At 59.7% G+C, this 25694-nt stretch overlaps 3 protein-coding genes across 14 annotated transcripts; 2 read left to right on the forward strand and 1 right to left on the reverse strand.

Moving 5' to 3' along the window:
• Positions 1–536: 536 nt before the first annotated feature.
• Positions 537–9090, reverse strand: LOC110356432 (transmembrane protein 198-like). Of its 2 annotated transcripts, none has more exons than XM_065043402.1 (4): positions 8916–9090; positions 6009–6130; positions 5006–5569; positions 537–4559 (listed from the first exon to the last, which is right to left on the reverse strand). In XM_065043402.1, the coding sequence occupies exons 1-4, from the start codon at positions 8921–8923 to the stop codon at positions 4378–4380; spliced, it is 876 nt and encodes a 291-aa protein (XP_064899474.1). In that variant the 5' UTR covers positions 8924–9090; the 3' UTR covers positions 537–4377. The 2 variants fall into 2 exon arrangements, with proteins under 2 accessions (XP_064899474.1, XP_064899475.1); XM_065043403.1 differs by lacking the exon at positions 8916–9090 and adding an exon at positions 6395–6528.
• Positions 1876–3922, forward strand: PYM1 (PYM homolog 1, exon junction complex associated factor). Its single transcript, XM_065043404.1, has 3 exons — positions 1876–2047; positions 2682–2775; positions 3163–3922. The coding sequence occupies exons 1-3, from the start codon at positions 1906–1908 to the stop codon at positions 3659–3661; spliced, it is 735 nt and encodes a 244-aa protein (XP_064899476.1). The 5' UTR covers positions 1876–1905; the 3' UTR covers positions 3662–3922.
• Positions 7299–25267, forward strand: LOC102089028 (SAP domain-containing ribonucleoprotein). Of its 11 annotated transcripts, XM_065043384.1 has the most exons (14): positions 9016–9115; positions 9846–9948; positions 10315–10414; positions 10601–10647; positions 11119–11186; positions 12139–12190; positions 13488–13561; positions 13764–13792; positions 14141–14163; positions 14452–14520; positions 17888–18022; positions 23116–23205; positions 24287–24359; positions 24481–25267. In XM_065043384.1, the coding sequence occupies exons 2-13, from the start codon at positions 9913–9915 to the stop codon at positions 24326–24328; spliced, it is 765 nt and encodes a 254-aa protein (XP_064899456.1). In that variant the 5' UTR covers positions 9016–9115; positions 9846–9912; the 3' UTR covers positions 24329–24359; positions 24481–25267. The 11 variants fall into 11 exon arrangements, 10 of the variants coding, with proteins under 10 accessions (XP_064899453.1, XP_021138898.2, XP_064899452.1 ...); XM_065043383.1 differs by having other exon boundaries at positions 24287–25267; XM_065043385.1 differs by lacking the exons at positions 23116–23205; positions 24287–24359; positions 24481–25267 and adding exons at positions 22090–22133; positions 22845–23098.
• Positions 25268–25694: the final 427 nt, after the last annotated feature.

Raw genomic sequence — 25694 nt, forward strand, 5'->3', positions numbered from 1 at the left:
CGTTAAATTTAGTTATTGCTCGCACCTAAATATTTCATTTATTTACACTTTAACATTTTTGTCACTACGTTACTACTAAGTGGATTGAGTAGCACACATCACTTTTTTAAACATAAACTAGAGTTTTTTCTCTACGGGTATTACTTCCAATTAGTGCTCCAGTATTTATATGCCACTATTTTTAGTTTTATTGAATAAATCGGGGGTCATTACTGTCTGCAGAGTTTTAAGTAATAGCTGGAGTAGATTATAGGCATTATTTACTCCCAAAGACTCCTCTAGTTACAGTTATTTAAGGCTTTTTCTGCATGCTTTACAGTAAGTAATTAGTTGAAATTAAAATAATAGAACCCAAGGACCTCGAATGTCCAGGGCAAACCCCCAAGATTATCGGTGCTGGATCCGCAACAGTGACAAGACAGAACCGACGAGCACGGGGAGGAGACTCGTCACAGTGGGCATGATCTGGAAGACGGGCAGCTCAGGAACACACACGTGTGGAACTGGAACACGGGCAGCTCAGGAACAGACACGTGTGGAACTGGAACACGGGCAGCTCAGCTTTATTTCACAGGAGGAACACACACAGCAGGAATCATTTTATTGTACACAAAACACGTGCTGTCCTGAGCAGCTTCACAGCAACATCATCTCTGTGATTTGAAGCTCTGGTGGAAAATGAGGGAGCTCTGTAGATTGCAGTGGAGCTTCAGCTTCCAAAGCTGCACACAGAATAACACTTCACCCCAAGGTGACACCAGAAACTGGGAAGCCTCTGAGAAGAATTCACAAGTCCAGACACAAAGCAGTTCCATTCAGCTGCTCCAGTGCCCGATGTGCTCCGCACTGACCCTCGGCTTCAGCTCCACACACCCTCCAACAGTCAGATCCTGGTCATCTCCCCTGGGCGTTCCCTGCTCTGTGAGCACCAGGGAATGGGAAAAAAAGCTGAAGGAAATTAAAAAACATCTCTAGCTGGGTTTTTTGGGCGTTATTTTTGTTGTGGGTCAGGGGATGTGCTGGGGTATTTTTAAATAAGGGAACTTCTATCTCAACTCCAAGTCCAACCTGCAAGTGAGAACAGACCACACATACGAGGCCGGACACAGTAAAAAATCCCAACTAGTTCAGCAATCGCTGCCAGCGCGCCCGGCTCAGTCAGTAAATCTGAAAGCGTGCAGCTTCAAAGAATGAAATTAAAAAGTAAAGAACAAACCTCGGTAATTCACTTTATACTGAACAGCTGTGCGTGTGTTCGCCCACAGCAGGAAACCCTTCCCTTTGATTGTCCCTGCTGGCCGTGCGCTGCAGTGCCCGCGTTTTGCCACAGGGCGGCAGCACCGAGGCGCGCCGCGGCCCCTCGTTGGGGCGGCCGGGTGCAGCACCGCGCTTTGCCCGCAGGACGGCGGCACCGAGCCCCGCCGCGGCAGCCCCGGGCGAGCGGCAGTGCCGCGCTTCGCGGGAATCCCGCCAAAAAACCCCCAAGAAACAAACGCGACAAAACAAAAAAGAGCCGCGGCGCGAACGCGGCCCTGCCGGGGGCGGCCGGACGTCCCGGAAACGAACGGCGCCGCCCGCCAGCCCGGACCCGGGAGGCTGACGCTGCCGCCTCGCTCTGCTGGCCCACGGCACCCGCGGGCGGCGGAATCTCAGGGGACGGGCCGTGAACACACACTTGTCCCTGCTCTCCCGCCTTTCCTCCTGTGGCGGGACAGCGCCCCGAGTCCGCCCAGGGCCGGGGGGTCACAGGACGGGGCCTGGCGACATGGCGATGGGCACAAGGGGGGGGGGGGCCGGCCTGCGGTCGCCATGGCAACGCCGGGGCGGATGGGGGTGGAGGGGAGGTCTCTCCCGGTGCATGCCGGGAGTCCCCCCCACTCGGGGAGCTGCCCCTTTAAGTCCAAAATGGCCGCCGGCCCCGCGGCGCATTCTCCGCCGCTGCCCCGCCCCGCTCCCGTCTCTGCCCCCACTTCCGGGGCGGTGCCCGGGAGGCCGGAAGTGTGTCGCGCTCGCAAGATGGCGACTCCCTATGTGACTGACGAGACCGGTGAGCGCGGCTCCGCTTTGCCCCCGCATCCCCGCGGCAGCGCCGCCGCCGCCCCCGAGCCGCGGGGCCTCCCCGCACCCGCTCCCTGCGAGGCCGGTCCCGGCCCCGCCGCCTGGGAGGGGTCCCGTGGCCTCTTTCCCCCCGTCCCGCTCCCTCGGGGGCTTTCTCCCGCCCATCCCGGTCCGTAAGGGGCTTTGTCCGCCCGCCCTGGTCGCTGTGTGGCGGTCCCGCCTCTCCGGACTCGGTGGGGCTGGACCCACCTTGTCCCCCTGTCCCGGGGCCTGGGGTATCCCGGGACAGGGGGAGCCCCGTGAGGCTTTGTGAGTGTCCCGAGGGGTCTGGAGGGGGCCCAGGAGGACTCTGGGGTGTCCCAGCTCCCCTGGGGGGTGTCCCAGTTCCCCCCGGGGTGTCCCAGCTCCCTGGGGGGTGTCCCAGCTCCCCCCGGGGTGTCTTGGGGGCCCTGGGGATGTCCCGGGGGTCTTTGGGCTGTCCTGGAGCCCCGGAGGTGGCTGCGGGGTGTCCCGGGTCACCCGTGGGGTGTCTGGAGGGGGATCCAGGGGCCCCTGCAGGGTCGGTGGGATGTCCCAGCCCCCAGGGGACATCCTGTGGCCCCCGACGCTCCGTGTCCCCGCAGGGAAGTACATCGCGTCCACGCAGCGGCCGGACGGGACGTGGCGGAAGCAGCGGCGAGTGAAGGAGGGATACATCCCGCAGGAGGAGGTGCCGGTGTAAGTGGGGACACAGGCGGGGAGTGGGGTGGGGAACAGGGCTGTTCCCCGGGCTGGGGGAGGGGGAAGCCCCCATCCTGTCCCCTCCGTCCCCAAGGGTGACGTCTCGAGGTCTCAGTCTCTTTCCAGGTGCCTGAGCCAATTCCGATCCCCCCACCCCTCCCCTATAAGTCGCGTGCTGCCGGTACGTACCGTCCCCTGACCCCGCTTCCCCCCGAGAACCGCAGGATGTGGGGAGGCCATGCGGGGGAGGGGGCGGAGCCACCCAGAAAAGAGCTGGATTTGGGGGTGCTCCACACAGGAGGTGCCAGGGGGTGTGGTGTTTGGTAACAGGGGGTTGTCACCGCGGGGCAGAGCGGTGCCTTCAGGAATCCTCATTTGGCGCAGGTACGAGAACAAATACGTGAAGTTTTTCAAAAGCAAACCCGAGCTGCCACCGGGACTGAGCCCGGAGGCCGCAGCACCAGCCGGCCGTGCCGACAACGCCGAGACGGGACTGTCTAGAACAGCCAAAAGGAACTTAAAACGCAAAGAGAAACGGAAGCAGCAGCAGGAGAAGGGGGAGCGGGAGGCAGACGGACTGATCCAGGCGCTGGAAAAGGTCTCGCTTGCCAGAGGGGACAACGAGGGACCCCCGGGGGACAATGACGCGGCTGCGCCGCAGCTGGGCTGCCCCCCTGGCCCTCCTGCCGAGGGGGGGGACGCCCCCAGCGCCGAGAGAAGCCGCAAAATCAAGAACCTGAAGAAGAAGCTGCGGCAGGTGGAGGAGCTGCAGCAACGCGTGGATGCCGGGGACGTGAAGCAGCCAACGAAGGAGCAGCTGGAGAAACTAGGGAGACGGAAAACGCTGGAGCAGGAACTGTGGGAGCTGGAGCAGGACTTGTGAGGGCGGGGGGCCCAGTGGGGGTTGGGGGGCGGTTCCTGCCCGACCCCGGGGTTCGGTTCAATTTGGGTGGTTTTGTTCCTCAACGGTCATTCTCGGTGTCGCCGACCGGCCGCTCCCATCTAGAGTTTGGGTTTTTTTAATTTTAATTCTCGTTGGGGTGGGGCTGCGGCCCTGCCCCGCCCGCCTGTCCTGTTTTGTGTTGCGGCCTCTTTCTCCCTTTTTATTTTGATCCTTCGGGCAATAATAAAACCACAGTGGTGACGCTGGGTGGGCTCTGCCTGGGGGTGGGGGGTGTCACCATGGTCCTGGGGGGTATCAGGGGCTCCCAGGGAGGGTAAGACCTCCCAGCTCCGCAGGGCGTGGAATCTTTCGGGTGGGGGGAGCGCAGGGTTTGAGTAGGTCGTACAAAAATATGAGCGGGGTTTTATTTTTAAAGCGGGGCGGGGGGGGGGGTGTTGCAATAGCCAGGTGGCATTAAGCCCCGCCCCCCTGCCACACCCCCATGGGGGGGCGGTGCATGTGGCACCCCATTTGCCTATTTAAAGGGCAGGTGCAGTGAGAGTGGGGAGTGCCCCGAGGCACGTGGGGATTTACAGGCGGGGACATAGGGGAAGCCGGAGAGGGACAGAGGGGACACGGGGCAGGTGGGTGTCCCGGTACGGTGCCGCTCTCCAGCTGCCGGTCCCGCAGGCTGCACAGGGAGCTCACAGGGGGGGTCAGCGTGGCCCGTCAGGCCCTGGCGCGGCCCCCCCAGGACCCCCACTCCCCAGGGGCAGTGCGTCGCCCACCTGGCGTGTCACTGGGGGAGGTCGGCAGCGGTGAGTGCCCTTGGAGGGGGCCGGGTTCTGCCTGCACTTGAGCTCTGGCTGCTGCGGCCGCTGCCACCGGCTGTGGGGGGCTATGGGCAGGGGAGGGGGTCAGTGTCCCCACCACCGTGACAACCCTGGCCCCACTGTGGTGACACCCCCAGCCCCATGGCTGCTTTTTGTCCCACAGCCACCCCTGGTGACAGCCTTGTCCCCACCCGAGTGTCACCCCATCCCCAGAGCCATATCTGTCCCCATGGTCGTCACTGTCCCCACGGCCACCCCTGGTGTCACCCCTGTCCCCATGGCCTCCCCTGTCTCCATGGCCATCCTTGGGGACACCCGTTCCTGTCCCCACAGCCATCCCTGTCCTTGTGTCCTCATCCCTGGTGACACCCCTGTCCTGGTCCCCAGGGCCATTCCTGTCCGTGCAGCCATGGCTGATGACACCCCTGTCCCTACCAGCGACTCCCACCACCATCCCCTGTCCCCCCAGACCCACCAGGCCAGGTGTCCCCGTGTCCTCCCTGTCCCTCACCGTCACGATGGGAGAAGCCACTGGCCGTCACCCGCCACTGCAGCAGGACACCGAGGACGCTGAGCACAGGCCAGGCACCCAGCAGCAGCCACCCGTGCCAACACAGTGCCTGCGCCGGCGCCAGCTGCAGCCGTGCTGTGATGTGGGCCACCAGCGCCAGCCCCTCAGCCAGGTAATCTGCACACACAACCACAACAGCAGCGCCAAAGGCAGCAGTGGCCAGGATGGTGACAGCCTTGGGCCAGCGCAGCGCCAGGAGGGCGCAGAGCAGCGCCAGCCCCAGCAGCATCCCCGCCGTCACCCAGGGGCTCGGCGGTGGTGGCAGCACCGTGACCAGCGCGGCGGTGGCCACGAGCAGCCCCAGCAGCAGCCCAGTGGCAAAGAGCCCGACAGCGCGGAGCAGCACGGTGAGCAGCCCGCACAGCAGCCCGATGGCCGCAGTGACAGTGGCGCTGGCCTCCAGGCTCAGCTGCAGCTCCCGCTCCTGCCGGCACAGGAGAAAGATGACGGTGGAGCCGAAGAGTAGCCCTGACAGGAACATGGTGGCCTTGAAGCAGCGGTAGCCTGGGTGAGGACACAGAGGCACTTGTGGCCGTGTCTCCAGCTGCGCCCCTCAACTCTGCCTCACAGCTCTGTCTCCTGCTGTGCCTCCCCACTGTGCCCCCCAGGCCGTTCCCCCACATGTTCCCCCCCCACTGTGCCCCCCAGCTCTGCCCCATGGCTGTGTCTCACATAACCCCCCCTCTCCTTGTCCACATGTCCCTGCAAAGCCCCTCACCATGTGCCTACCGTGCCCCCACCAGTGAGCCCATAACTCCCCCATATCCCCCAGTGAGCCTCAGCTGTGTTCCCCCAGTTGTACTCCCTAGCTGTGCCCCCAACTTTGTCCCCCAACCGTGTCGCCCAAATGAGCCCCCGTGCCCCCCAGCTCTGCCCCTCATGTCCCCCAAATGAGCCCCCATGTACCCCATCTCTGCCCCCAACCTGTGACCCCCCGGCTCACCGAAGCAGCCGCAGACCAGCCCGAAGACGCTCCCGAGGGCACAGAGGGCGGCAGGGACGGGCTCATACGAGGGTCGCGGCTCCGGGGCGCAGGGGAGGACACTGGGCTCCATGGCTCCGGGGCTGCAAGGCGGAGGGGGTGCTGAGCCCCCCGCTGCGCCTCCCTGCACCCTGCCCCCCGTACATCTGGGGAGGGGCACATCTGGGGGGAACTGGGCGGGGGGGAGTGGGAGAGGGAACTGGGAGCTACTGCGGGCACTGGGTGCTGGTGTGGGGACAGGGCGGGGGCGGCGCAGTCCGGGGCCGCCGCGCTGGGAGTTATTGGGAGTTACTGGGGCCGGGCGTGGGGGGCACCGCTCGGTCCCGCCGCCCCACCCCGGAACTCACCCGCTCGCTGCCGCTCCCGGGGGTCGCGCTGGGGCCCGGCCCGGGACGCGGAGCCGCGATCGGGCGGGAGCGGGGGCGGGACCGGGGGGGAGCGAGGGGTCCCGCGCAGGGCCGGGGGAGGGAACTGCGGGACCGGGACCCCCGTGGGGCGGGGACAGGACCGGGGAAGGACGTGGGTTACGGGGCGAGAGCCCCTCGGTGGCACCGGAACTCGCGTGGGGCCGGACTCGAGTGCGGGTGGGTGACACCGCGGCCCCTGCCGGGTCCCCCCGGGGGCACAACGGGGCCCTCGGCCGAGACAGAGGTGCTTTGTGCGCGGGGGCACGTGACGGGGGTCAGCGCAGGACGCCTGGGTCCCTTCCCGGGACGGCCACGGAGTTCACGGCGAGGGGGCGCTGCCCCTTTAAGAGGCGGTCGTTGCCCTTTTAAGCGGCGGGACGTTGCCCTTTTAAGGGGCGGTCACCGCTGCTTTAAGTGGGAGTGCCACGAGGAACGACGCTCCTGCGCTGCGTCACGCCCTCGGAAGTGGGCGGTGGCGGTGGGCGGAAGGCGGAAGTGAGCTGGCTGAGGGACTCCGGGGGGGGTCGGGAGGCGGCGGCGACCCCCGCCCCCCCCGCCGGTACCGGCACCGTGGGTGTCCCCGGGCTCCCCGTTTGAGGGGCCGCAGGGCGGGAGGCGGCGGCGGCCGAGCGGGGCTCCGAGCCGTGCATTTGGGGTGAAATCGCCTGAAATCGGCACAAAAGCGTGCTCTGGAAGGGCGGCGGCCTGTGAGCAACCGAGACCGGGCGGGGGGTTCCCGGGGCCGGGTCGGTGGGTCCCGGTGCCGCGCTGCCCCTGCTCTCGTCACAGGGCCAGTCGGGATGGCCGTGACCTAGAGCCGGCGGGGCAGCACGGGCCCGCGGGGATGGAGCAGCCCCGCCACCGAGGCGCGGCCGCGCCCGCGGGAGGCGACGGGAGCCGGGAGTGCCCGGGGGGCGGTGGCAGCCCCGCGGCGGACAGCGCGCGGGCACCGGCCCCTGGGCTGGAGGACGAGGACGACGAGCACGAGCTGCCCGGGCCCCGCTGCGCCTGCCGGTTCTGGGGGGACGCGGCCGCCCTCTCCAGCCCCGCCGGGCGGCTGGCCGGGTCCTGCAGCCTGAGCTGCCGCCGCCGGGCTGGCTCCGGCACCGGGGAGGACGAGGATGGGACAGGAGCCCGGCGGCCGCAGCGGCGGCAGCGCCAGCATTCAGCTCCCAAGGAGAAGAAGAGTGGCGGGCGGCGTGAGAGCACCGCGGGCAGACGGCACCAGGCACCGCGCAAGAGGAGCCGCGCGGACGGCGCTGAGCCGCCGGGGCCGGCAGAGGACCCGGCTGGCCACCGGGGGCTGCTGACCGGCCACCGGGGGCTGCTGGCCCGGGCGCTCCGGTTGGGCACAGAGGCCGGCGAGTGGCTGCTCGGCTCCTGCTGCTGCTTCGGTGACCGTGGCTCCGCGCGGGGTTGGCGTCGGCGGGCAATCCGGTGGCTGGGTGCCGGGGCTCGGTTCATCCTGCGGCTGCTCTGGCTGCTCCTGGCGCTGCTGCTGCTGCTCCTGGTGCTGCTCCTGGGCTGCCTGCGGCTCGGTGCTGCCGCAGTGGCCGCTGGCACGGCGCAGCTGGCTGGGACCCGGCGGGTGGTGCAGCTGCTGGAGGCGGCGGCTGCGCCGCACAGGACGCGGGGGCCGCTTGGGGACAGCGGGACGTGGCACCGACTCCGGGACTGGCTGCAGGGGGGTGGGACACAGCAGGGGGAAGATACAGCACCCAGCTGTGCTGGGGGGGCTCCCGGTGCCAGGGAGGAGACGCAGCGGCTCTTGGCTGCAGCCAACATCCCCGAGGAGCAGCTGAACCCCTTCCAGGTGCTCGGGGTGGAGGCGACGGCGTCAGACGCAGAGCTGCGCAGAGCCTATCGCCGCTTGGCTGTGCTGGTACGAGGGGACCGGGGCAGGGTGTCCCTTCCCCAAAACACGGCACTGAGGGTTCTGTTCCACCCCCCGCCAGGTGCACCCGGACAAGAATGAGCACCCACGGGCGGAGGCAGCGTTCAAGGTGCTGCGGGCGGCCTGGGACATCGTCAGCAGCCCCGAGCGGCGCAGGGAGTATGAGCTGTGAGTGGGGGGATGCAGGGGGGTGGTGGCAGATTTTGGGGATCCCCCATGATCCTGTTGTGTCCCCCCTCGCAGCAAGCGGCTGGCAGAGCAGGAGCTGTCACGCTCGGTGGGCGTGTTCCTGAGCCGGCTGCAGGACAATCTGCGCGACGCCATGAACACCATGATGTGCAGCAAGTGCCGGGGGAAGCACAAGTAGGCGTCGGGGTGGGGGGACCCCAAAGCCATTCCGGGCTTTCGTGGGGAGGGGCTGTGTGAACGTTTCGCCCCCACAGGAGGTTCGAGCTGGAGCGGGACCCGCTGAGTGCGCGGTACTGCGCGGAGTGCGGGGGGCTGCACCCTGCTGAGGAGGGCGACTTCTGGGCCGAGTCCAGTCTCCTGGGACTGAAAATCACCTACCTGGCCATGATGGAGGGGAAGATCTACGACATCACAGGTGGGTGCCGCCCACCCGTGCCGGGGAGTCCTGGGTGTTCCCGCGCCCTGTCACCGTGTCTCTCCGCAGAGTGGGCCGGCTGCCAGCGCGTGGGCATCGCCCCCGACACCCACCGCGTCCCCTACCACATTTCCTGCGGCGCCCGGGCTGCGGCGCGGCACAGGTCAGTGCGGGGGGGCCGGGGAAACGGGCGCTGCTGGCTCAGCCAGCCCCCAAACCCGCTGGTGCCCCTCAGGTGCGGCCCCCCCGCCGCTGCTGACCTGCAGGACTTCTTCACCCGCGTGCTTCGGGGGGGGGCGGGGCCGGCGGCCGGGGGCGGGGCCTTCCCGCCGCCCCCCCCCGCGCCCCCGGGTCCTCCCCCCAGGGCCGAGGGCGCGGGCCCAAAGGGGGAGGCCAAGCCCAAGAGGAGGAAGAGGGCGCGGCGGCCGCTCCGGCGCTGAGCGGCTCCGGGCGGGCACTGAAAGGGCTTTTTTCAATTAAAAACAAATCTATTTTTCCTTTTTTTAAAAAAAATCTTATTTCCATCTACGGAAAACGAACAGCGGGGGTTGTGGGGGGTGGAGGCAGCGAGAGCAAACAGCCTGGGGGGCAGCGGGACGGACAGACGGACAGACACGCCGCCCCCGGGTCTCCTGAGGCTTTAATTGTTAATATAAACGTGCACGTGAGCCCGGCTCTCCCTCCGCGGCCGCGGGCAAGGCCCCTGCTCGCCCCCGGGCTCGTCTCCAGGAAGTCACCTCACCCGGTTCTCTTCCCCTATTGGTCGCTACGCCTGTCGCTCAGCTTCGCCCCGCTCCCGGCGCTCTGGCAGGCCAATAGCGAGCGGAAGGTGCGGGGTGGGGGGACCTTGGCCAATCGTGAGAGGTGATGTTGGTTTGAAATTGCCGGTTCAGGACGCGCGGCGCCGATTGGGCGGCGAGAGGCCGGGTGGGGCCGCAGGAGGCTTGAGGGGGCGACAAGATGGCGGCGGAGACCGTGGAGCTCCATAAGCTGAAGGTACTGGCGGGGCCGCCTCGGGCGCCCGCAGCGCGGCGGGGCCGGGCCGGGGCAGCGGCGGCCCCGCGTCCCCGCAGCCCGGGAGGGTCCCCCGAGGGCGCCCGGCTGGTGCAGGGCCTGCGACACGCACCGCTCCCGCGTACCCGCGGCCTTCCCTCGCCTGGCAGCCGCGCTCCCGCCGCTGCCCGGGACCGCCGGTGCGGGCTGGGCCGGAGCCGGGACCCTGCGGCCCGAGGCGGGCTGGGGACCGCGGGGTCCTGGAGCGCGGCTGCGGCTCGACGCGGGCCTTCCCGCCTCCTAAGAAAACGCTTTATTTGGACCGTTGGCGCGCTGTTTCGTTTTTTAACCCGCTCGTGTCTCGCGCAGCTGGCCGAGCTGAAGCAAGAGTGCCTGGCGCGCGGGCTGGAGGCCAAAGGCAACAAGCAGGATCTGATCCAGCGGTTGCAGGCGTATCTGGAGGAGCACGGTGGGTGCCAGGCTCTCTTAGCGGGGCCCTGGTGAGCTCCCGGGGGGAGAGCCGAGAGCCCCGGGCTTTGCTGGAACCTCCTTGGCTTCCCCGAGCCAAACTCTGCTTGAATACCTTTTATCTGAGGAAACAAAGGTGTTCCTGAAGTAATTCCCTCTGCGATTGCTCTGTTGGTTTGTCTCGCAGCTGAGGAGGAGGCAAATGAGGAGGACGTGCTGGGAGAGGAGATCGAGGTAAAGCGGCGCCTGGGCTGGTGGGGGCTAAGCAGCTCGCAGCCCGACGCGCGGGCTGTGTCTGTGCTGGATTTCACGCGAAGGCTGCAGAGCGCGCGGGGGAGGGTTCGGCGGGGCCCGCGCCCGTAGTCCCCCGCTGTTGTCACAAAAACCTCGTGGAACCCCGTTCTTCCAGCCAGCGGGGTACGTGCTGCGTGGCCAGTGTGTCCGGCGAGCTTATGGAACGTCTGCCCCCAGCTCCACACAAGAAAACGTTTATCAGGAAGCAAGATGGGTCTTAGCAGGGCCCTGCTGGGAGATTTCCGTGTTTCCTGTGTCTGTGTGTGGCCCGGGGAACACCTCATGGTTTTTGAGTGAAACCCAGACTTCCCAAACAGGAGTAACCCAAAGAACTTGCTGCTGTTTCCCTGAGTTGTTTGGTTTTTTGGCTCATCTGCTCTATTTGTTATCGGACCTTCTCTCAATGCGCAGGAGGAAGAGCAGAAGCCGCTGGAGCCGCCTGCCAAAGCCGAGGAGCCGCCTGTCAAATCGCCCGACCTGTAATTATCGCTTTTCAGTAGAATAAAGCGAAGGCAGCGGGCGCGAGGGGACTCGTACAGCCCCGCTTTGGGGCCTCTGGGCTGAGGGAGGGCGGGCGGAGCAGCGCTGTGACCCTTGCAGTGTAACTCAGGGTCGGTCTGTCGGTCCGTGGGTCTGTCTGCCCATCCTTGCGGGCAGGAGGGGCCGTGCAGCTCCTGGCCGGAATCCCTTCTGGTCAAAGTGCCATTAAACCGCTAGCACCTTTTTTTGGCACGTAAAGCAAGGAACGTGCGTGGGAATCAGGAGCAAGAGCTGCGTTTTGCCGAGCGAGGGCAGGTTGTGCCGCACGACTTGCTGGGCGGTGCTGGGCTGGGGAGGATGATGCTGCTTCATCTCCCAACTTTGTTTCTTCCCCTGCTGTTTCCCCTCCTTGAGCCCCAGCTCTGTTTTGGGAGCACAAGCTGTGGAGCTCACCCGCCCTGTCCTGTTTTTCTTCGGCCGTTTTGACTCTGTCATTGAGCAAACGTGGTGAAATGGGGTTTGGGGCACTGGCACCAGCCTGGGGGGGTCACCTGGGGCTTCCCCATAAACCCAAACACAACCACCCTTTGTGTTTGAGGAAATAAAGGGATCAAAAGCTCTTTTGGGCTCGTGGTTGAGACTTTGGGCTTCTAGCGAGCAGGATGTTGCCGTTAAGAGCTATAAGATGGGCGGGGGTGTTTGTAGGGTGCACGGGTCTGCACCCTCTTGTGACACCCCCGGCACTTCGAGCTGCGCCCCCTTAGCCTGAAACAACAGCAGGAGGTTTCCGTGCCTTAAACTTAGTTAATTGTCCCTCAAAATCCACAGAGGGGATGGGTGAAGGCGTGCGGCTGGTGACCGTGCTCCCCGTCATTGCTGAAGGGGTTGGGGCTCACGGAGGCCCCGCGGCTGCGCGTTCTGACCCGGTTTTCTCTTTCCCGACACCTTTAGGATCACAGAAAAGAAGGTGGTGAAAATAACCTCGGAGATCTCACAGATGGAGGTGAGGTTGCTCTACTCCGACGTGCCCGAGGCGTTGGTGTCCCCACTCCCAGGCTGTTCTGGGTGTCACTGTGTCGATGTTTCCGTTATAAACCTGCTCGATTTTTCCCTAGGTTTTTATATTCCAAAGCAGTCACTGGCTGGGGGGTGACCTGTGGGGCAGGGACCCCGGGGCACGTTGCGTTTTGACATCAGGTCTTACAGAACACTTCTTTGAGTTATCTGTTGATGCCTTTTTCCTTCTGCCACCAACCACCTCTGACTCGGGCCAATATGCCCCCAATTTTCCCCATGTTTTCCCAATATTTTCCCTTTGGGGAGTCATCAGTTGGAGAGGAACCCAGAGGAGCTCCCAGCTCATCTCGTCTTTGTCTTCTCTCACTTTCCCACTTGGCGTTTTCTGGGCGTATTTTAAATCCACGCTCTCAGGAGCTGCCGGTTCCTCAGGAACTCAGAGCTTCAGGAGCCCATGGCGGTTCTGGTTCTCAAATCGACCCACCCTTCTTTTTGTTCTCCTCCCGTGAAAACACGATTCTTGTCTCCCTGCTGTTTGCGCCACTTAAGAGCTGCTTAGAGAGCTCGTTAACAAGTTGCTGATCTCACCTTCGCGCCCTTTGTTTTTCCTAAATTCTGCTGAAACCATTCACAGAAAATCAGCTTTTCTTGAATTGGGTGTGAATCAGATTTTGGCAAAATCGCCTTGTAGATGGTTTTCGGAGATAAAAGGGAATTATTTTCTCACACAATGTGGGTTCAGAGAGGAGAAGAGCAATTCCTAGCAAAGGAATTGGCGATAAATGAAATTCAGCCTGAAATGTTCTCTTTCTTTCTTGACGCGGTAGAAGTTCCTCGGTGCTCCGGGGCGAGGAGCCGTGTTCCAGATCCCCCTTTCCCAACCTTTCTTCCGTTGCCGCGCGTCTTTATGCCGCTCCACGCTGGCTTTTGGCTGCGCTCGGTGTTTCCGTTCGAGTTGCAGCTGTTTCTCTAACCTTGAAAAAACACCCAACGCATTTTTGGGCCCTTTTGTAATAATGTTAAATATTTTCCCTTAAGCTTTTGAGGGGATTTAATCCCCGTCGGTGTGAACCCTCGCGCTTCTTTGTCCTCTCTCCGTCACTGAATTTCAGCTGAGATTCCACCAGAAGCGGCTCGCGGGCGCGAGTAGTGTGGCCCTCTGCTGAAAAGCCTCGTGCCAAAGAAATAAATCCCCTGGAAACAACCCCCCGTCCCCTTTTGAGAGTATTTCCTTGCTTAGCGGGGGAAGCAAGGGAAACGTCTCGTCCTTTCTGTCCCGGCAGCGGATGCAGAAAAGAGCCGAGCGGTTCAACGTCCCAGTCAGCCTGGAGAGCAAGAAGGCAGCGCGGGCCGCGCGGTGAGTCTCAGCGTCGTCCGGTTTGGGTGCAAAAGACCCCCAAAGTCATCAAGTCCAACCGTTAAGCCAAGCCTGGCACCAGGAGCACCGCGTTTCGGTGCCCCCAAGGCAGTTTCGCTCAAGTACACTCGTGCTTCTTTTCGAAAGAAATCTCCCGCGCAAGAGTTGCTCCGCTGACCTCGTCTCTGTTTTCCTTCCGCAGGTTTGGTTTGGCCACAGTTTCAGCTAAAGGTGAGGAGGTGAGGCAGAACCAGTCCCTGGGCTGATCTGACTGCAAATATTTTATTTTTTCGGAGGGGGGTGGAAAAGCAGGTGGGGCTGCCTGGGCTTTTGCCCCTTTTCCTGAGCTCCAAGCAGGAGTTGTAAAATGCGGGGAAAGCAAGTGGAGGAGGTGCTCTGAGGGCGAAAAGGGAGATTCTGCAGCGAGCGGAGGGGGAAGCGGGGAAAGGGGCCGCCAGTTCCTCCCGTCTGTGGTGCTGGGATTCTTCTGCGTCCCCTTTTTTCTCTGAACAACAGTAAATGCTGCTCCCGATGTTTGTTCTCTAACTGGCTTCTCTTTTTCTCACCTCCTGGTTTCAGGCCTCTCTGCAGACAAACCCACGGTAAGAAATGGTTCTTGTTCTGGTGTTTACTGCTGGGCAGGCCCTTAATTACCTGTTGTAATTGGGAGAATGAGGTTCCTGGCTGCAGGATGAGGTACCAAAGCATATGTGGGGTGAGAGCTGAGGCTGTACCTGCACTGACCTGATGGGTCCCTCATGATGCTTTTCTTAGATTTTAGAGTTCTTTCAGATGTCTCAGCTGATGTTAGAATGGAATGCTGAAAGGAATGAAAATGATTGGGTTTGGGGTTTTTCCGTATATATCAATAGTTTTCTCTGTTGTTCTAGGTAAACATGGATAAATTAAAGGAGAGGGCTCAGAGGTTTGGGCTGAACGTCTCCTCGCTCTCCAAAAAGGTAAGTGACTCCAGAACTCATTTGCACCCCAATTAGCGCCCCGTAATTAGGGGCTCCACGCCAGGGGAGTTGCATCAGCACTTGTCCCTTCACCCGCTGATTGTTTTTGCGCCTGTGGCTCTTGATCTGGTTTTGCCGAAGTTGCCACTACTGGATTTTAAGGTGGTTCATCTGCATTTGAACAGGGAGGGAGGTGCCATGGGTTGGTTTTCAGGTGTTTGCCTTGCACCGTGTTTGTGGCTGCGCTGCGTCTGTAAAGACTGAGGTACCGAACAACCAGCCAGAGCCTCCTCGGTAGGAAATCGCTCTTTAAGTACAAACGAGACAAGCTCTGGCTTTGCTCTTAAAGCTGTTTATTATTCAGGGTGAGGTGTAGAGACCCTGTGCTGCTCCTCGTACCTGGCGACTGGTTGAGCTTGACTGACCTAAGCGCATTCTGTAGCAAACAGGGAGGAAAAGATGAGTTTTGCAGGTTTGGGGACGGCAGGAGAAAGGGTAAAGACCTGCTCTGAGATCAACAGAACCCCTGCGTGCCGCCTGGACAGAACTGAGCTTTGCTGGGCCACGAGGAGCCTCGTGCTGCGCGTGGTTCAGGAACAGCTGGACCATGTTGGTGCCGAGACCTCACGCTGCGGCCGAGGGAAGAGCTGGGGGAGCTTGTCCCTCCCTGTCCCTACAAAACCAGCCCCTCTGCTCCTCTGAGGGATGAACTTGACCTGTTTTGCTGCCCGTTTCTCCATGTCCCAGCATTCTTGCTTTATTCTGGGGGTTCCCTGATGGAGAAGGTCTCTGGCTTTGGAGATCGCTGTTCTCCCCACGTGCCTCTCAGGGATGGGAGAAGGAGCCCGCGTTACCTCTCCGGGTGAGAGGCTGCTCAGACATCGTTAACCTGGCACGGGGAGCTCCCATTGTTCAGCAGGAATATCTGCCTTGTCAGTGTTTATAGCCATGGCCTTCCCCGGCTTAATAAAGCCGGGCCTTGTGGAGGAGCCGCCTCGTGCCCTGGTCCCCGTACGTGGTAAAAACGTGAAAATGTCTGAATGCGAGGTCTGAGCTCCATTCACCAGAAAATGCAGCTTGTTAGCTGCTGATGAGCTGCTCCTCAGTTGTGCAGCTGGAGAGCTGCTGGTGGGGAAAATCACTTGCCCAAGGCCAGGACTCGGTGGCCAGGCTCTGTCCCCGCTTTGCTGCGCTGCGTCTCTGGTGTTTGTTGGTCTTTTCTCCCTCGGGAAGCCGAGTTCACTGGCTTTAGAAGCAGCTTCTCCCACCGAGCAGAACATGCTCCCGCATTCCTGGGAGGAATATTATTGGTGACTTTAATTAGCTGGTCGCATTGTGCTCCCCACCTGGGTGTTCTTTATAGCTTTTCATTACGGGGGAGCCTGGCAGTTGTGAGTGTTTACATGTGTCTTGGCAGGTTTTTATACCCTGGTGTAGCAGGAAAAAAACAACCCCAAGACACAAGTTGACAATAAAGCATTGTCTCGGCGGAGCCGCACTTCTTTTCCCAGTCACACTGGGGCGGGGAGGGGGGAGAACTGGAGCCTGGGGGTGGATTTCAGGAAGCAAACGCGGCTGTGAACTCAGCTGCAGCTTCATCACCCCTCCCGCCCGCTCCCTCAGTCCTTTGGGGCAGAAAATCGAGTTTAAACCCTTTTCCAAAGCGCAGCGCGGTCGTGCGGAGGGGTCGGCAGTGCCGGAGGCAGGTGCTCGTTTGTCTCGAGCCAGTGCCGGGCCATTAAATTCATTTTTAAGGTAAATCGAGGTGGAGTTTTATCTCCCTGCAGCGCCAGCTCTCCCCCTGCGGCCTCCCGCTCCGTCTCTTGGCATGACATGAAAGCTCCTTGCCACCTTGGTGTGACATCAAACACCTCACCCCATCTGAGCAGACCGCTAAAGTAATTGGCTTTTCCAGCCGCTCTCTAACGTGGGGGTCTCAAACTGCCAGACGAGCAATTAGCTGGTTAACCCTGGGCCGTGGTGAGGTGAAGTGACTCTGGAGTCCCCACGCCGGAGCTGAAACGAGGAGGTTTTGCCTCAAACCTCCGACACGTTCCCGGTGTTGCAGTTCCTCGCCACAGGAGCTCATCCCATCCCAGCTCCTCGGGGCCGGGGGTGGTTCGGTGTCTGTGGAGCAGCACGTGGACCCGTCCGTGGCTCTCAAACCCCACGTCGCTGCCAATGGTTTCATTTTTCTTCACCCGGCTGCAAGTTTTCCATTTTCCAGCTGGAGCTTTGTAGACGTAAGATCGATTGAGAGTCCCACGGGTATCCAGGTGGGATCCCAGGCAGTGCGGGATGCTGAAACAACTCCCAGTGCAAAGGCACCGGCGAGGAAGAGTTAAATGTTTTCACGCAACCACCGGTCTGGATTAATGCTGCTTTAATTGTGGTTAATGAGAACGTGTTTTACGCAGAGCAGATAAGAGCCGAGGTCGCCTGCATGACGCTGGAGCAGAGCGGGGGGCAGTCGACCAGCGGAAAGCCTGCGTGCGTACAAAACAGCTAAATGAGGGGGGGGGGAACAATTGGCTTAATTGTTTGGCTTCCAGCGAGTTTATAATAATGTGCTGAGGAGGAATCCTGTTCCTGGGTAATTTTGCTGCCTGCAGTCTTTCCAAACAGCCCCTGCCGGCCCTGGGTGAGGAGCTGTTAACCAGCGAGGGAGCGGCTGTGCTGATGGTAGCAGAGGAGAGGAAAAACAAAACACACGCAAAACAAGCGAGGCATCGTGGCCCCATGTCACGTGCGGTGCCGTGTGCCCACGGCTTGGTGTGCGGGCAAGAAACGCCTCTTACTGTCACTGTTGTGGCTCCTGCCTCCTGCAAAAGTGCATGTGCTCCCGAATATTCCCTTTTTCTGCCCCCTGCCCCCCCCCCACCCCGCCAAATTTCACTTTTTCCTGGTTGGTGTTGGCTTCGTGTCTATTAGACTATACAGAAAACGCAGCCCAGGAGAGCCGGAAATTTGCAGCGCGGTTGGATTTGTCCAGAGAAGCTGATGGTTCATCTGCGTCTCGTCCTCACCTCTGAGTCCTGTCCCCATGTCAGTTCTAGGTGGTTTTTAAAGGATTTTCCGTCTCCCTCTGGGTTGGGCCGGTCCTAAAGCAGCCGGGTTGAGAGGGAGATGAAAACAGTCCTAGTTTAAAGTGGAAGAGAGAGTTGTTTTGCCTTTGCTGTTGCCGAGCGGGGCTGAGTGCGGGTAGGAGCAGTGTCCGTATCAAAAGGCAAAGCTCAGTCTTAAGGAGCGAAAGAGGCTTTGGGGGCACTTGTGCAGGTGAACGCTGGGGCCTTTCCAGCTGCCTCTGGGAAGGGTTTACACCAACCGAGCACTAATCCCTGAAGAACGTATTTTTCTCCCGGCACAGGTGGCTGTGGAGCTCTGTGTGTGTCAGCACCGTGTCACCGCGTGTCCTGCCCGTCCCCTCGTCCCAGCCTCTCCGTGTTTCTGGCCAAGCTGCCGCTCACGGCCCCAGCGGTTTAGGGTGATGGAAAGTGACAAGGTGAAGAATAGTCCTGGCCGCTACGGGGGGTTTTGTGAGCAAGGCCTCCACCCCGGGGAGATGTTTCTGTTCACCCTTTGTCATTTTGGTGGGGTTGCAATCTTGTTTTGTCACCCCTGCACCCAGATCGCCATCCCAGAGGTGCTGGTGCCAGCCCGTGGCTTAAAGCTGAGCTTAAAATCAGACCCGAGCTTACCAGCAAATGTAAAGATTCATCAGCCCTCGGGTTCTTTTCCTTCGTTGTGTTTTTTCTTTGCCCGTTCCTTTCTCCCCCTGAACCTGGTCTCAGGTTGTGAGTTGTGTGCCCAGGAGCTGGGCGGGCCGGACCCCGCAGGGCCCTTCCCACGCTAACTCACGCTCCCAGCTGCTGCTGCTTCCTGCGCTCTGGCATTTCCTCTCTGAGGGATACAAAGTAATTCCCCGCTCCCGCTCCCTCGGCCGTTCTTGGGAATCTCGCTGGGCATCTCGTGGTCACAGTGTTTTCTCCCAGCTCTTTCCTTTCACCTTTTGCAACTCCCCTTCCAGGCAAACCCTCCTGTCCCTCTTGCCACCTGCTCCGCTGCGGATCTTGTTCCTGATCTGCCAGGATTTTCCTCAGTTTTCTGTTCCAGACACTCCTGACTCGGCGCAACGACAGGTTTGTGCTCATGAGAACACAGTACGCCCTTCCACAGCCCTTAGAACCACGGCTTTCCTGGTCCTCTCGCTGCTCGCTGGCTCTCGCAGAGCGTTTTCTCTGGCCTGCGCCTGGTCAGGGTGGAATAGAAGGAGCCCATAACTGTTTTTTCAAGAGAAATGTCACCTTGGCGTCCAGCTGTCCCCTGAAACGGGCCCGGAGGGTCCCTGCTGTTTCTCTTCCCCCATTATTCCTTCAGAAGCTGCTTCCCCCTCAGTGAGTGTGGCAGTTCCGTACCCCGGCGATGTCATTTAGAACAAACAAGTGCCGCGAGTGCGGGGTCAGGGGGCGCCCGGTCCCAGTGGATCCTGCGTCCCCAACAAACCTTCAGGGAGCGGCCGAGGGGGGTGCCCTGTGCTGGGGGGACTTGGTGACCTCCCTCTGCCCGCTCATCTGGTTCTTCATCAGGCCCTGCTGTGAAACAGAACTTGGCTTTTGTCTGGAACACAAATACATCTTTCCCCCGCCCCCCCTGCGCCCCCCGCTATTATGATTCAATCAATGATGTTATTATGGCCCATTCAGGGGCTGGGGAACCATTTGGCTGCAGGAATTTGGAGGAGCGGCCAGGAGCAGGGGGGACGGGACGGCAGTGGAGCCTTCCCGCAGAAACAAAGTCACGTTTCCCCTTTGCACAGGGGACAAAACTGACTAAAGCAGCCCCAAAAAACCCCCTGTGAGGTGCGCAGAGGGTTCAGCCTTGCACGGTTCTGCTCAGGATTACCATCCGTTCCGTCCAGTCCTTTTAATTACGCTCACTTAAGCTGCAGATTCTGTTCTCAAGCTCCCTGGCGTGCACAGAGATGCTCGACGCTCCATCCAGACCGGGACCATCTCGAATCCCTTTTCTACCCGAGTGGGTCCCTGGCAGAGGTCTCATAATGCAAGGTCTGGCATGGAACAGCACAGTTTCACAGATAATTTAGTGATTTTTTTCCTCATGCTCTGGCCGTTTTTGTTAATTAAAAGGCACGAAAATGAGTGAGGGAGTGGAGTCATCCCTGTGCGGGGCTGTTCCTGCTGTGGCACCGCTGTCCCAGGGGAACAGACACCCCGGTTTCACTGCCAGGAGGGTTTGGCGAGTCCAGTGCTGGAGGAGCGGCAGCTCTTCGGCTGGATCTTCCCCCCACCTCTGCAGCCGGTGGCTTCTTGGAGAAACCAAATCACTGAATCGTTTGGGTTGGGAAGACCCTCGAGATCATCTGTTAACCGAACACCAGCACCAATGTGTGTCCTCAAAACCTCATCTAAAGCTTTGCAGGGAAAGGTTAATGTTGCGGTGCTGGTTTGGCGCTCGCAGGTTTGAATAGAATGGATTCTTTTGGTGTTTTTTAAAATCTGGAGCTCGTGTGCAATTCAAACCGTGTTTAGTCATCACCCGGTCGCCTCTTTTTTTAATAACAGCTGGACCCTCAGAGGGGAAAGCACTGCCCAGCGGCTTTAAGTCTGTCGCCCTCCCGTCCTGTCAACAGGAGAATCGTTCTGAAACAGGGTCCCCCCAACCCAGCCCACGCTGGGGCCAGGGAGCAGGAAGGAGATGGGGAGAGTCTCCATCAACACCGTGTGACGTCTAAGGTGCATTCAGCAGGCACCGAGGGATGAAAAACATGCAGAAAACCTTTGCAGCCGCGGGCTGTCACCGCTCCTGCGCACAGAAACACCGCGCTTGGGTGGTTTGTGCCTTTCCAAGGTGTGTGTTGGAAGAAAGGATGAGGAGTGAGCTCCTGGGGGCCCCTTTTCCTGAGCTTGTGCCAAAAAAATGTTGTGGAGAAGGTGAGCGAGTCCAAGCGAGCAGCCGGGGGCTGATCCAGCCTTGCCCGTGCTGTGTTAATGAGTGAATCAGGAGCTCAGATGTACAACCAGTCTCTTAAACACCTCCTGCTCTCTGCGTTTCCCATCTTCTTGTGTGAAAAAAGATCTTTGGAGGGCGGCAGCTTGGCTGGCCTGGCACTAGCTCGTCCCAGGCAGCCAGAGCAGGTGGTAACACTGAAGTGAGCCCGAAGACTGAGCTTTGCTCTGACTTAGAAGTCAAACGGGACATTTCCGAGTCACCAAGTCAAGCGCTGGGGCTTTGGCGGCCGTTCCCCACGGAGGTAAAGCTGCGTTTGATGCTCTTGGGATCCGGAGGGATTTTGGAGCTCCGAAGATGGGCTGGAAGCACAAAGAGAGACGGAAGAGGTGATTTGGGTTGCAAACTGGCCATTTTAGGTCACCTGTAACTTCTGTCAGGCTTTTGGAGGAGCAGAGTGTGAAACCCAACGTCACTTCTCATTCTCATGCCCTCAGACAAGGTGCAGATCAGTGCAAACGTCGATTTTTACAGGTGCAAGGCACGTGTGGAATATTTCTGGATAAACGCGGGGGCTTCCCGGCTGCTTCCCGTCTCTCCAGAAGGACCCGGAGCCCGCGAGGGGAAGCAAAGCGGGAGGAGCAAACCTGCAGAGATTAATTTCAACAAGGCGCTGGGTGACAGCTGCACGCCCTGGGATTGGAGTGTTCCCAAGAATAAAACCATCGTCGTTCACCCCAGGGGGATGAAATTGGAAGCCTGGTTACCCTTGAGTGTTTCATAACCTTTACCTTTTGGAGGTCAAGGCCGTGTCGTCATTAATCTACCGTCGCCTGGGAGCCCTGGGGCTCTGCTTTTTTATCCCGCCATCCGTCACGCCGCGGCCGGGGACACACGGCTGAGCAGAAGGCTCCGGTTTTATCCCCTCGCACCCTCCTGCCCGCCCGGGACTCGCTCGCGGGGCCTCGTCTCCGTGCCTCCGCATTGCTGATGAGGATCCTTCCAGGCTTCAGCTGCAAATGCTCAGCCCTTTCCTCCCGGGACGCTTTAGTCTGCAAAAAAAAACCACAGCCTCAGGGGCAGGGGCTTAAAACCCAGCGTGGGCATTTCCCTGAGCTGCCCCTCTGGAAAAAGCCATATTCTCATTTTTTCTGGGGCTTTTACCAGGCAAACCAGGGTGGCGAGTTGTGACCCGGGCACACGGAGCATCTCTCAGGGTTTGGTCCCTTTGGCCTGGTCTGAATTGATGCCAGGGGCTCGTTTCACAGAATCTCCAGTGCTGGTGCTTCTGGCTCCTCCCGAGAGAGACGGAATGATGCAGCGTAGCGATCCATTTCTCAGTGGATCCTTTGCTTGTTTCAGAACCAGCGCTACAAGCCCAAGGCCACACAGTTAAACCGGGATTTAGTCCCTCCTGATAGATGATCTCGGGGAAGATTAAAGCTTTTGGATAATGTATGGTGCAAATCCATGGCCAAAAATCCAAATTCACACTTGTATGGATACTCCAGATCATGAGAAAACCTTGAGCTTCAGAGTTCCAAATCCTCCATAAAAGCTTTTCTTTTCCCTTTTTCTTTCCCCCACCCCCATTTTTTTCAGACAAACTCTCACGGCGCAAAGGGAACACGCCTGGAAATGGCGAGGTTAGGAAACAAATCCGCGCGCTCAGCTCTCCCCGTGGACTCGGGCGCTCCCGTCGGTGGCCCCGGGGGGTTGATGGATGCGGCAATCGCGGCGTTTTGCCGGGGGTGGCTCTGGGTCGGCACCCCATGAATCACGGGCTGTCAGCAGGAGGCGCGAGGCCAGCAGGGCCGGGCGGGCGCATCTGACGCTCTCGCAGTGGGGGTTGAGTGATTTAGGAGGATGGGGCGGGGGGCGAAAAAATAAATAACGCGCAGCTTGGCACAGTCCCGCGAACCTTCGATTGAAGGCACGGCACTGCGCTTCACTGTTCTTTGCTTTTTTTGGGCTGTCCTCTTGCTGGTGGGATTGAAGCCAGGCTGGGTTTAAGAGCCTGGTTTAAGGCAGTTAAAGCCCAGGTTGGGTTTTCTTTGTGCACCCGTCGTGCTGCTCCAATGGGCGCCTTTTTCCCTGTCCCTGCAATGATAAATCCCTCCTGGCGTCCTTTGTTCACGACCCTCTGGTTTTGCCGCTTTGCTGGGACGCGGCTTCTTCCTGAAAGCTGGAATAATCCTAAATGCATTAATTAATTAATCCTAGCTGGAATAATCCGAACGTGGCTTGGGCGCTGGGCTGGGAAGGGGATCCTGGCTGCTGTGAGGATACGTCCCTGCTGTCCCTCCTCATCCTCCTCCCCGAAACAGGCTGATTTAACGTGTTGGTTTCACTATCAGGGAATGGTTTTGTGTGGAGAAGACCAAGGATCAAGTCCAACCGTAACCCAGCACTGGCACTAAAATGTCCCCAAGAACCTCGTCTGTCCAGCCCTCCAGGCACGGTGATGCCGGCACTGCCCTGGGCAGCCTGTTCAGTGCCGGACGGCTCTTTGGGGAAGAAATTCTCTCAAATTTCCAGCCTCAACCTCCACCCGGGGCCGTTTCCTCTCATACTTACCCTGGGGCATCACCAACAAAACAAATAAACCTTTGTCCCTCTGTGCGGCAGAGCGAAGAGGACGAGAAGCTGAAGAAGAGGAAGGAGCGGTTCGGCATCGTCACGAGTTCGGCCGGGGCTGCAGCCGCAGAGGACACAGAGGTGAGAGCTTTTGGGGGCGATGGGGATGGTCCTGGTGGGGGCGGCACATCGCTCCCCATGGCCTCAATGTTTCTGCGTCCCCCACCACGGCCTCGATGCTTCTGCGTCCCCGTGGCTGTGACCCTTCATCAGTAGATCCTGGGAGACCCTCCGATATAACACGGATTGAGGCGCTGACCCCGTTTTCCAGTGTTTTCTGCTCCAGGCTTTGTTCTGTCCTCTCTGGTTCTGGCCCATCTTTTAAATTTGTCAACTCCTCAGGGCAAGTTTTGTGCTCTTTTCTGGACTTTTTACACTTTTTCCCTGCTTCGAACTGCTCCAAGTTCCCATCCCAATTATTCAGGTGAGGTTTAGGGGTGTTACTTTTGCGTCTGTGTTTTGGTTTGGGGGTTTTACTGCCCCAATGCCATCCCGCGCGACACGGAGAGCCGAGCCTGTGAGAATGAGCTCCCTCCGGCCGGCGCTTTTCCATTAGGTCACGCTGGAACAAAAAGGGCTTTTTTCTGCCATTGTGCGCACTCAAATGCACCTTTCCCCCAGAGATTCTTGATTAGGGGCTTCTGTTTCCCCCTGGGCTATTTACCCTGCTAAAAATTAAGATTTATATGCCCCTCGTGGACCGGCTTAAAGGCAAATCTGAGAGCCACGATAGTATATTTAATGCGTTTTAGTGTGTCCCTCTCACCTTCGCCATGAATAGGCGGGTGTTAACCCTTTGCCCTTTTCCATTTCCCACCTCCCCAGCGCCGGGAAGGGTTTCCCAGCCTCTCCACTTGCCATTGTTCCCAGCTTGGCCCCTTTGTCACCCGCTGCCAATGACGATGAGGTGACTTTAGCGGCAGTGCCGCATCTCAGGCACCTCTCTGGGATTTTTGGGGTGTCCCGTCCCCTTTTTAGGAGCAAAACCTCATAATTCCCTAAAACCAACGCAGCGGCGCACTCGGAAAGGAGCCTCCGGGCTCTATGGTCGTTACCACAAATTTAATAAATCCTCCATCGGGTTGCACACTAGGTTTTAAATAACTTGTCCGCTTGTTTCTTTTGGGTTTCAACTTCTTTTATTTGTGGCTTCTCTTGGCAGGCAAAGAAGAGGAAAAGAGCAGAGCGCTTCGGGATCGTGTGACGCCGGCGCTGCAGCTCTGCGTGCCTCTCGAGTGCGTCCCCCGCGCCCCCGCCTCTCTCACGCCCGTGCCGTGTTCCCCAGGTTTTGGTGATGAGCAGACAGGAATCCCCGCTCGTGTACGATTGTGCTGCTTTCTTTTTTATTTCCCCAAGTTGAAAAACGAAGAAAAGTTGAGCAAAGTTGCCAGTGACCCCGGATCAAGCCCCGTGTCCTCAAACAAGGAGGAAAATGTGACGACGCAGTTGCGAATGTTCCTCCCGCCTCGTTAAGCCCTCGTAGGGTTGGATCCCCAGGTTCTCCAAGGTTGGTCTTAGGTTGGGTTTTATCTTGTCGTGGGTCTCAGGCTGGGTCTTATCCCCATCCTGGCTGCATCTCCCGCCGTGGCCTGCGCACACGTCTGCCCGTCTGCTTGGGCACCGAGGCGGAAATCCTTTTCTCACCCCAAAGACCGACATCCTGGGTTATTTCTGAGTGTGACCCTGCTGCGTTTGCCGCGTCTGTGTCCCTCACGCCACCAGAGCCCGTGGGTACAAACCCAGTTTTTCAGAGGCTTTTACCCCATTCTTAAGCAATATATAAATATATTTTAACATAGAAGTCTCCAGACTGCTTGTGTCCCACGTTTGTGGCCCGGCCGTGTCCCCGGTGACTCACGGCAACGCCTCGAACGTCAATTTAAGTTCCCAACAAGCAGCTGAAAGCCCCAGGGTCCAGATAACCGTGCGTGTCGGGTTCTCAGTGCATCCAAGCTCTCGTTTAACATCATAACATTATTCCAATTGGGTTTTTTTAATGTCAGATTTTGTAAGATGTATTTTCTATTTGGCTCGTGATCTTTTTCGCTTGAAATGTGGGGGTTTTTTAATTTTTTTTGTAGCATGCCAGGGCAAACGCCCCATTTTGCTCTCGGTTTCCTAATAAAACAGCTCCTCCCGGGCAGTGGGGGTTTGTGTCGCTGCGGTGGGGAGCAGAGCCGAGGACCATCCGTGTTAAAACTCTGCGGATCCTCCCGGCTGCCCCGGCCGGGTGTCGGTGGCCCCGTGTCACCTTTCGTGGGAGCTGCCGAGGGGACGCAGATGTCACCCGCCTGGCACAGGGAACAGGGCGGTCGCTGCATCTCCCAGCCGGCGCTTTGGAGACCAAGAGCTGTAGAATTCGAGAAGAAGCTCAAATACCTTGTGATTTCACTGCGTTGGGTCTCTGTTGGGGACATGGTGACACCAGGAGCCCGTCTCATATTGTGGCATGAGATGCTGCTGGTCCAGGAGCTCTCCGGGGCCTTGGGGACGAGGGAACACTGTCACCATCCCTGCGCCAAGGGCAGAACCCAGGACCCCCGGTTTTGCCACTTTCTGCTCCAGGGACT

The sequence above is a fragment of the Columba livia genome, chromosome 29 (assembly GCF_036013475.1).
Source record: "Columba livia isolate bColLiv1 breed racing homer chromosome 29, bColLiv1.pat.W.v2, whole genome shotgun sequence".
Lineage (NCBI taxonomy): Eukaryota > Metazoa > Chordata > Aves > Columbiformes > Columbidae > Columba > Columba livia.